The sequence below is a fragment of the Acanthisitta chloris genome, unplaced genomic scaffold (assembly GCF_000695815.1).
Source record: "Acanthisitta chloris isolate BGI_N310 unplaced genomic scaffold, ASM69581v1 scaffold7958, whole genome shotgun sequence".
Classification (NCBI taxonomy): Eukaryota; Metazoa; Chordata; class Aves; order Passeriformes; family Acanthisittidae; genus Acanthisitta; species Acanthisitta chloris.
This window is the reverse complement of record NW_008686401.1, coordinates 3,567-14,418: the sequence shown is the minus strand read 5'-3', so window position 1 is coordinate 14,418 and position 10,852 is coordinate 3,567. Positions and strand designations below refer to the sequence as shown.

Here is a 10,852-nt window from a genome sequence, read left to right as displayed (position 1 = left end):
CCAGCCCGGCGGCGCCATGGGCACGGTGTGCCAGGGGCCCCCGCCCGCCCCCAGCGCGCCTCCCTGCTGGGACTACGGTAAGGGCCGGCGACTCCAGCGGCTCTCGGGGCTCTCCCTGTGCTTTCACTTTCTGGGACTGCGGTAAGGACCTGGCCCCAGATCCTCCTCCTCTCTCCAACTTCTTAATGTGCTTATCCTCCTCTTTCCCCTTCTGGGACTGTGGTAAGGACCTGTCCCCATATCCTTCTCCTCCCTCCAACGTCTGTCTCTGCTCACCTTCCTCCTTCACTTTCTGGGATTACAGTAAGGACCTGTCACCAAATCCTCATCTCCAGCATCTTTCTGTGTTCATCCTGTGCTTTCACCTTTTGGGACTGTAGTAAGGACCTGTTCCCAGATCCTCCTCCTCCTCTCTCCAACATCTTAATGTGCTCATCCTCCTCTTTCACTTTCTGGGACTATGGTAAGGACCTGGCCCCAAATCCTCTTCCTTTGTCCAACATCTGTGTTCATCCTCTGCTTACCCCTTCTGGGACTACAGTAAGGACCTGTCCCCAAATCCTCTCTCCTGTCCTACATCTTAATGTGCTCATCCTCCTCTTCCCCCTTCTGGGACTATGATACGGACCTGGCCCTAGATAGTCCTGTCCAGTGTTTTTCTGCTCATCCTCCTCTTTCACTTCTTGGGACTATGGTAAGGATCTGTCCCCAAATCCTGTCCCCTGCCCAACATCTTAATGTGCTCATCCTCTTTGCTCTACCAAACACTGCCACTAGTGCAGTTCACACCTTCTGGTTCCTCAGGCTCCAGCTCCCAGGAGAGCTGTCTATCCCATATATATATATGTATGTCTATCCCATATATATATATAATCTAGAGCAATCTATCCTGGTGTCTATCCCATTTTCCTTACTCAGTGTGCTCAGGCACTCAGCTGGGATGTTACAGATGCAGCCTCCATTCACGTCCCCCTTTGCAGCTCTTGGCACATGGCTCTGACAGAGCTTGTGCTTGCAGCAGCAGGAGCAACGTGCACAGCCTCACCACTCCTTGCAAGGCTGAAGCTTCAGCGTGTGGCTTTGTTCTGAGAGGGTAATTGTTCTAGGAGGGCAACCAAATTGTGATCCACTGTGCATGTTTCTCTTGTGTGCTGCCTCACTGTTTATAAATACACAGGGACAAGCCTTCAGCAGCAATAATGCTGAAAAACTCAGCAGTGATGGGTAAACATGGAAGGTAGTGCTGCAGCTGCCTGAAGGAAGCATTTTATGATAGCACTGTAAAAGAGAGAGGCCTTTTGGCCTTACATTCCTGTAGGTAAAAACCAAACTTGGCTGGGATGACTTGGTGCAAAAGTACATTTGGTATTTAAGAGTAGGGTGTAGATTTTGCAGGTGAAACAGTTCTATGGTCTGTCAGCTCTTAAATTGCTTCCTTTAATAGAATCTTTCATGTGACTTGTCTAGTGAATTACTGTTTATTGCAGTAACTTCATGCTATTACTGTTTACTGTAATAATTTTATGGAAATCCTTACTGACTGCAGTAGTCATTAGTCTGAGCCTCTGGAGAGTTGGCAGCCTGCAAGACAGAATGCTGTTCTGAAAAGCCCAGAGGAAAGACTTGTCTTGGACATCCCTAGACCCCACAGATTACTGTCAATAACTTCCCTTTTGCAGCTTTGTTTCCTAAGAAAATGATACTTATGGATGACACTGGCTGTACAGATGCCTGTCAGTCCTTCCCTTAATAACATTTTTAACCTGCTGACCAACTTCAAAAAAGGTTAGGCACAAATAGTGTAATTGTAGTACCCCAGAAGTCAGCCTACTCTGGGAGCAGATTCTTCACGTTCTCTGCCAGCAGGAGGATGGGCAGACAAGAAAGATGCTACTTGTATTCAAATAACCATTTTCCTTTAAGTCTTCAGAGAGGCTATATAAGATTCAAGATGCAAGATAAAATCTGAAGTAACAGATTCCTGCACCTGAAATTGCCTGTGTGTGTCTTAAAACTAAGCCTGTCTGTAAATTAACTGAAGAAGTTACAGGATTCTATTATTAGAACTCTAAAACTTTGTTATTTCTGTACAATTTTAAGTACTGCTAGAGTTAAAAGTCATAAAGTAGGTTATTTTGCTGATACTCTGAAAGAATAAGATTTAGCAGCCAGTGCTTTACTGAGGACAAGCTTCACAGTGCACAAGGCAGAAAAGAGCACAAAATAACTGCATTATTACTGTACCTTCCCTCTGTTCCCCAAAAAAATCTCAAAATGAATTCCTGAGAAACTAAGCATGAAACCAAAGGACCAGATTCTTCTGCCTGAGAGGAATTTGTTTCTGCAGTCACTTTTTTATTTGTTCTTTTCTCATTGTTTCCCAGCTCACTCTGCTTGTGCTCCAGAATACGTTGTCAGCCCGGAATACCTGGAGAGAGAAGCCCCGCAAGTGTACCCTGGGTGTTCTGGGGTGTATCCTTACCGCCCATATCCCATAGGATTTGCCAGCAATGAGTCAGGCTGTAGGCAAGCACCATCGCCTCCAGGGGTATCACTTCAGAGAGGTTTTGGACACTTTCCTAGCAACTATGGGCCAGGGAATGCAGCTCCTGTCCCAGTAAGTGGCAGTCTTTTAATTACCTCTGCTAATAGTGCTGTCTTACTTTTAGCTGCCTTAGCTGTGATGCTAATAGTGCGACCTGAAACCAGGAGAGCAAATTCATGCACTTCCAAGTGTTTTGGGGCTTATACATCCTGCAAACATCTGTAACAGCCTTGTGGAATGTTGGCAGCTGGACACTTACACATTGTGTGATGTGGCAGCTTAAATGGCACAGATGCACATTGGGAGGTTCCTCTGCCATGCAGGACAAATTTGATGAGGAGGGTGTACCACAGCTGCAGAGAAGAACAGGGGAAATCAGCTTCCACCAGGAAGCAAATCAACATGGCTGGTTATTTATGCTTTGAGACATTTGGTGTCTTAAAAACACTGGAAAATTGTTGTGGTTAACAGAAGTTTCAGATGAAAAATGATGTTTGGTGTCACAGGGCCCACACCATCAAACCACACAAATGTGGTAAGAAACAAGGTGGTAAATTGCCTGTCAGGTGTAATGGTGTGTGCAGGCACTTGCAGTTCTCTTCAGTGCTGTCAGTCATGTGGGTTTAAAATGGTGGTGTCCAGTTTTTGTACCACACTTGGGCATATTATCAGATTCACAGCTGCCATAAGCCATTCTGCCTGTTTTGAGTACAATTCATCTGCCTCAAGAATATAAATAGTAGATTTATGCTTGCATAGAAATTCCCTGTCACATTCTAGGGATTATGGAGAAAGAGGGTGGCTGCTCCTCATGTAAACCAACTGCTGTAATGAGATGCCACAATAGGTGATGAGGACGTAGGTCTGTTTCAGTTGAGACGTGGTCTGAGCAGCTCCTGCTTCTCAGTTTCAGTATGTTACACTATGCACAGGCTTTGCATATGCCAGTGCATTCATGGATGTGGCAGCATGTGGACAGAAGATGTAGTAAGAGTTGAAACAGAAATTGTTTGATGCTGCAGATGTATCCTGGAGAGAGTCTTTAGATGGAAGATGATTTGCTTCATGTATTTCCACAGGTTCCAGATGGAGGTGGAGATTTCCATCAAGGATACTGCACTGTGCCTCAGTTCATCCCACCAAGTTTTCTGACAGGGATTCATTACATTCCACCTCCTGTTGCACCGAACATCTTGGCTGAAGCAGCCAAGGAAGCACGTGGTAAGGAAGTATGAGATGAGCCCTGGGAGATCCACTGTTAACCTGGTTTCAATATCTAACTACAGAGTTGGGAGGCCCAAGAGACCCTGATCTTAGCTAGTTTCGAGGGGTTCCCAGACCCCTGTGATGGGGCCAGGACTGAGGTTCTGAAGTCCCAGGACAGACTGCCAGCAGGTACAGCTCTGGGAAGGGCTGACCTAGGAGAAGCAGCCTGGCATGCTTGGGCTTTCCAGCTGACAAACACCTCAATCTCAGGCAGATGTTGAAGGCCCCAGAACTCAGAGCTGTTCCAGAAAATGATCTGTTGATGTTCTCAAAATGAAAATATTTTTCTAAATAGCTAGTTTGCATGACATATTTTGCAAATTATTTGGCTTTGTTGCAATTTAGGCAAAACGTTAAAAAATAATGTGGACTAATGCTCATCATGAATAATATGAAATTTCTTGCTCATCTGAAAATCCTGCTTTTGAATTGCTGTGAAAGAAAGATTGAATCTTCAAAATCTCGAGTTGATTCTCACAGGATTATAAATTTCTGGCATAGATTAAGCCTTTGTGCCCCTCTGCTTTGGGTCTGTTTCATGTATTGTGCCTACATGTGGACGTATTTGTGGTTATATTTTCAAGTTTTTCACTTGACTGCAGCTAGCTGTGACCACAAGAGGGTAGAGCTGCTCAGAGAATTAACCACTAACACTGGATGAGTGAATAGCCAGTTTTATTTTTAATTTTTTTTGAAAATGCAGATAGATAAATACATCTCTATTTCTCTTCTTGAACATGAGAATAAAAAATTGTTAAGCTGTTTATGAAACAGAGTACAATAATCACCCAGTGAAAAGTTGAATCTCTTGTGTAAGAGGATAATTATCTCCTTTGAGCTGAAAAGATGTTGATGGTGGTTATGTGGGACAAAATACAAGTTGGGTTTTTTCCTGGCCTGGTTTCTCAACAACATAAGGCTCGTGCAGTCTCATTTTCTGTTAATGTCAGTCCTCTCCTAACTTTTTGACCCATTAGCTATTTTCAGCCGAACATATCTGTTGTGATCACAGGCCTACACAATATTGGTCTGCAAGGGAAGCAGATGCCTCCCACAAACCCATTTGTTTACAGCTATGCTGTGGTGTTTGGCTGGCTGTCAGCCTGCACTCAGTTCCTGACTGGCATGTGTGTCCTTTGACCAACAACCAAGTGCCTGCCAGTTAGCCCAGCCCAGGAATACATCTCCCAGGCAGTCAGAGCATACCTGCTCCTTGCTGGAAAGCCAAAGAAAAGTAAGCAGGAGATGTGGTGGACAAGAGGTTTATGCAGAATCTGGCAGTGTGGGGGTGTGCAGACATAGAAGTGTAAAGTTATTTGAAGGTACTGACAAAGGCATGACAGTGTGTAGGAGTTTCTGGTGAGCGGAGGTGAAATAATATGGACTGAGTTTGAGGGGAAGAGAGGAAAACAAGGGCTAGCATGCAAACCAGAAAGTGCATCTGAGGATTAATGGGTTTGGTGATTTGGAGGGGACAGAATATCTGGGGCATGCTGCAGTGGCAGAGAGCATGTAGGGAGCTGCAGCTTTTCTGTTGGAGTGTGGTGGAATGGGAAGGAGCTGGGAGCAGCACGCAAATATGGGGGACATGGAGTGAAGTTACAGTATTGCGTGAGAAAAACAGAGGAAATCCTGTCCTGTGTTGGTAGAGTGAAGTTGTACTGGCCAAAAAAAGATGAAAACAAGGCAACTGGATAGAGAAGAGATGCCAAGAGAGCAACCCCCCCAAGAGAGCAAAATGCCATCTGATGACCTCAGCCTTATTACACACTAGGGAAATCACAGCCCAGGCACAAAGCCGTAGGAAACAATACATCATGGATTGTGCTGCTCAGAGAACAATCCAGTTTTCTTAGTGCTATGGAGAAAGTACACATTAATTCTAGTGCATAGCTTTTGTGCTCTGGGATATGTAGGAATCTGCAGTTGTAACCCAGTGAGGGGGAGCACTTTGCGTGAGGTCATACAAAATAGCCTGGCAGCAGAAGATGCGGATAGAGAGGGAAGAGTGAAACTTGTAACTCTTTGGTTCTGGTATTCAAGATGCTTGAAAAATGGGAAAAGCTGTAACATGTAGTGCATTGGGTTGTGTTAGGATTGCATAATGTCGTCTTTTTTCCAAAAGAAACTGACTCCAAACTGCAGTTAGACTTGGGAACACCCTTCCTCCAGAGACCCCCCAGAACTGAGGTGAAATGGGCTTCCTGGCAAAACTGTTGCTGGAAGATGGATGTAGAAAACCAGCAGGGGGCAACTGGTGAGGAGAAATGTCTGTGATCTCCACCATGAAGGAAGTCTGAGATGAAGACAAACTAAAATAAAAAAGCCCAAGTCTTGTCTGTAAAATATATTCCTAGGCTTAGAAGCTGCTGCCAGAAAGATGAGTCAATAGTTGAGCACAGCTGAATGGCTAAAGTTGCTGAAGTTTACAATGGTGATGTGTCGTTACACAATTTCATGCAGTATTGACTTGTCATGTTACAGAGGTTTGACAAAATAAACACAAAGTGTATGTCCAGTAAAACAGCCAGTGTAGTATCTGAGGAGAGAGCCTGACTGCAGATTGTTGGCTTTCTAGATGAGCAAGCCACAGAAAAACAAAACCCAAGTTGCTTGTGAGGAAATGAGGGAGCTTTTGATGCAAATTGGCAAGTAAATACTTCATTAAATTAAAACCCTTAGTTGGATTTGAAGAAGGGTTTATTAATCAGTTTGTCAAGGTCTTCGAGAATTGACAGTGTTAAAAGCATGGCATAGGTTCACTGTGGTCAAGTGGGCAAAAGCATCCACCTCGTACTTCTATTCCCGTGCAACTTTAAGTGTGGAAATGTGATTGATGCCAGGTATAATGAGAACTGAAATACAGGGTTTGGGGGTTTGGCTTGTTTGTTTGTGTTTAACTCTGACATTTTTCTATTCTTCATTTTAGCTATTGAAGTTGACAGTGAGGACCCAAGGGTGGTTTGTGAACCTGCCCAACCACCTTCTTCCACAGAAGAAACAAGCAGGAACCAACCAATACATTCCAAACAATAAATGGGCTGGAGAAGAGCTGAGAGCAGGCAGCACTATTTTCATTTCTGAGGAGAGTGATAGTTAGAGAGGGTACAGTGAGTCACTCTAAAGGGGATTAGTCCCTGCCTCAGTTGACGATCATGTTAGAGCTACCAGGCTCACAGCTCTGCCTCCTGAGCACTGTAAAGCCCATGTTCCTAAAAGAGGTTATCCAGTGGAAGCAGCAAATTATTATAATGACTCTGAATTTGTTCCTTTTCCGAAGTTAAATGGCTCCCTGACCTTGGAGTGTGGTCTCTGAGCCATGTGCATTCTGCAGCATTTTCTTGTTCATGACAGTAGTCAGAGACGTGTTGTTTGTATCTCCGTTTGCTGAAAAGGAAATCTGGTTCTGGATTTTATGGAAGAGTTGTGGAGCCTGAAGGCTGAGTGGGAGAGGTGAGTTGCTGATGAACTTGGCTGCCTAAGGTTCAGCCGGGAAAGGGAACAGTAGGTGCTGGTCCAGGAGGGCATGGCAGGAATTTGTGGAAAGGGCTGGTGCCTCCACATTGTTTTCTGGGTCAACTGCCTTTTAGGCTCTTTCAGGTTAGGAACAAACTGCTTTGGAATCACCTCTTGTCACACAGGCTTTACGATTTTGAATGTCCTTGATGATTTATACATGATTTCAATGTTGTTTAACTCAGGACAGCTGAAACTCAGCAGTGCTATTTGTTTCTAAAGGGCTCCTGTAGACAGGTCTGTATGTGTGTATTGGAAGTGCACTGTGGCATATCAAAGGTGTGGAGAGATTGTCTAGGAAACTAGGGCAAAATACCATTTAGAATAATAGTCAAATCCATACATAATGTAATTTTCAATGATAATGTTTAATTAAAAATGAAAGGTACATTCCTCTACTGTTTTGCCCAGAGGAATTGGTTTTGTATTAAGTGGATCAGTTGTTAATGTTTGAATAATTGGGGTGGGACTTTTGTATAATTAAAAAAAAAAAATTAAACTGTTGGTATGTTTGATATATGTCTGCGTGTAATTTTTTTGGCCAAATGTCAAATGTTGTCCTGAACAGCTCTGTGTAACAGATTTGTCTGGAGAGAGATTTAGGCCTCAGTATTTTTCTTCTACGATGTCTGTCTGCTGCTCTAGAGATGAGGGCAGTAAAATAAACAGACTCCTGCTACTTGTATTAATAATCCCTTGCTCAATGCAAGAAGTAAAGAAGTTACATTAAGCTGAACTTTTTTTAATGCAGTGGATGATCTGCTGGAAAGCTCTACAGCACAAGGTGTTATGGGGCAAAAGTGAAAGTGGCAAACTTAGAACTGCCAAGAGGAAAACCGGAAAAACACATGTATCTATAGCAGAGAATCTGATGTACAGCATGTTATATATTAGATTTACAACAAGATCTTTGCTCCCAGGAGTATCCCAAACCTGCTCTTAAAACTGCAGTCTGCTTGGGAAAATCTGGATACTTCTTAAAAGTGTCTGGATAGAGCAAATCCCTTTCCAAAATAAAATAATCTACCAATAGAAATACCAGCAGTGCCCACAAAGCAGGTTCCTCTGTGGATGGAGGGTTGGTTTTTTTATAATATAATGATGTAAGAAAATAGTAATGTACAGGATGAATAGTTGAACAGTTTCCTTCCCAGGTATTTTTCTAAAGTAATTTTCAGTGTTGCATTTCTCCTTAAATCTCAAAGCAAGGTGGACTTCAGCCCATTTGACTGACTTTAGTGCACAGTCATTGTAGATATAGTGCACATGCAGCACTGTTTGCTCTCTGTTTTACTGGGCCAGTGACTGCTTCCAGATTGCCAAGCCAAACTCCTTATTTTCCTTTTTCCTCCATCTCTTTGAAGTGCAGGTGAGTGAACCAAAGCCTTTGCTTTGGCTGTTGGAATGACACTGTGGCCCTCCAGGAGGATCTCCCTCACTGCATTGCTGGATACAAGTGGGCACCTCTGGAGGCATGTAAGGAGTTTAAAGAACAGCCAGAGAAAGGCAACTAAACTGAACAAGGAGGTGGAGGAGTTTTCTTACTAGGGGAGTCTAAAATTAGTCTTCAGTTAGGGGAGGAGAAAGTTGAGGGGAGATATGACTCAGTTTTAGAACATCATGTCGGTTGTGGCAAAGGAGATGTGAAACCGTTACCAACCCTTGCTACTTCCATACACCTGAAGGACAAGAAGGTGACCAGGGCCAGGGGCAAATGATGTCTGAGCAGTCTGGTTGCCTTCTGCAAGGATATGACAGGCATCTACCCCAGCCTAAAGTACAGCTAGTTTTCCTAAAGCATTGAGAGGCCAATCCTGTTTAACATGCATAATCATGTCATCAGTCAAACTCTGGTGTCATCTGAGACTTGTACATTTCAGGAAATTTGTCCCCAGTTCTTGCACCTATTCCCTGCATGGGAAAGTAAATGACTTGGTAAGAGCATTAAAGTGTGTAACTCTCCAGCTGACAGGATGAATTATCTTATGTGGATAATTCAAGGTTTCATTCTTCCATTTTGTGCTCAGCTTGTCCTTTTTAACCAAGGAAAAAATGTTCCTTGACAACTGGTATTGTCATGCTGTGCACTTAAAGACTTCAAAGTGAACAATTTTAATTCCAAACTTAGTGCCAACCAGTGTTTCCAATAATTAAACTCTGTGATCTGCTCTGACTCCATTTATTTAAATAAATTACTTAGGGATAATGAAATCAATTTGGATTGGAATGAAAGGATTTGGATTAGACAAGTCACTCAGAGGTTGTTCCAGCCTAAATCATCCCAGAATTCTATTGGTTTTTATTAAGGCTGAAGCCACATAAACTTTGGTTGAATTAATAAAATTTGGGAAGGAAAAGGCAAGGATATCAGCTTCTGAAATCTTTTGCATGCAAACTGCTACTGGTTACAGCAGGAAATCTGCATAGAGCAGTTATTTTCAGATTCTGAGGATTGACTCCTTACTCCATAGATCTGAAATTCCAAAGATGTGATTCCTAACACCTCACACTTCTGTCCATCCTCTGTCCTCACTGCAAGCCCCTGGGTCATCACAGCCACGAGCTCTGACTGTACACTGAAGGGAAAAACCTGGAGTTAGGAACCGTTTTTTTAGCATTTATCACACCACTAATCTCATTGCTTTCAGTGGAACTACTTGTGAGGGTACAGAGTTGACGGTGTTGGTTAGGTATGCAACCTAAGGATCCAAATTTTATACAGAGGTGTGTGTGACACTGTCCAAAACCTTAGATTATTGTAGAATTGCATTTTCTGTAGAAGCTTTAGAAACAAAAAAAGAAAACAAACACAAGGGATTCTAGAAGGACTGTGTAATATGTCCATTCTGCAAACATATGTAGGATTCATCTGTCAGTTCCCTGCAGCAGACTGCTCAGTGTTAACACTTCTGTGGTATCAGCTTCTACATCTGGCCTAAAGCAGGTTTTCATATGACAGTAATTATAATACTCTTTCTAGGTTTGTTTTTTTCCTTATTGGAATTAGATGCACCCAGTTGGAAACCTCTGAATCCACAGCAAGACTATAGCTGGTTTTTCCACATTAATGAGTAATTAATTTTGAGCAGCAACCCAAAGAAATATTTAATTGCTTACCAATAAAGTCAGTTTGCTGCAAAGAAAATTCTCCCTCCCCTTAAAAAAATAATTTTCATGACAGAAAAATGCTTTATGATGTGAAACTTATCTATTTTGGAACAGTGAAAACTTCAATTAAATCATTCTTACAGGCAAGTGGGTCTGGTTTTCCCATTTTTTTTGCCCAGTATTTTACTACTGCAACATTAGCATTAGTCACAGAGTTATGACTCTGCTTAGCTTGCCAGAATGTAAGGGAGAAATCCACATGTAAAGAAAGACTTCGTGGAAACTATACCTGAAATCAGAGAGTAAGTGCATGTTTTACTGCAGCCCAGGCCACTGAGAGAGCTCCAGATCCACCGTGGGTGACCAGGCAATGATGTGTCCACACACCCACCCTATTTTACTTTTCTGTACCCTCAC

The 10,852-nt window shown here is 42.9% G+C and overlaps 1 protein-coding gene across 1 annotated transcript; it reads left to right on the top strand.

The window, feature by feature from the left end:
- Nucleotides 1–4: 4 nt before the first annotated feature.
- DMRTB1 (DMRT-like family B with proline-rich C-terminal, 1) lies at nucleotides 5–6,847 on the top strand (the record flags this gene model as incomplete). Its single annotated transcript, XM_009080098.1, has 4 exons — nucleotides 5–77; nucleotides 2,385–2,617; nucleotides 3,625–3,766; nucleotides 6,741–6,847. Coding segments are annotated over 4 exons (555 nt in total), but the record flags the coding sequence as incomplete, so codon positions are not given.
- Nucleotides 6,848–10,852: the final 4,005 nt, after the last annotated feature.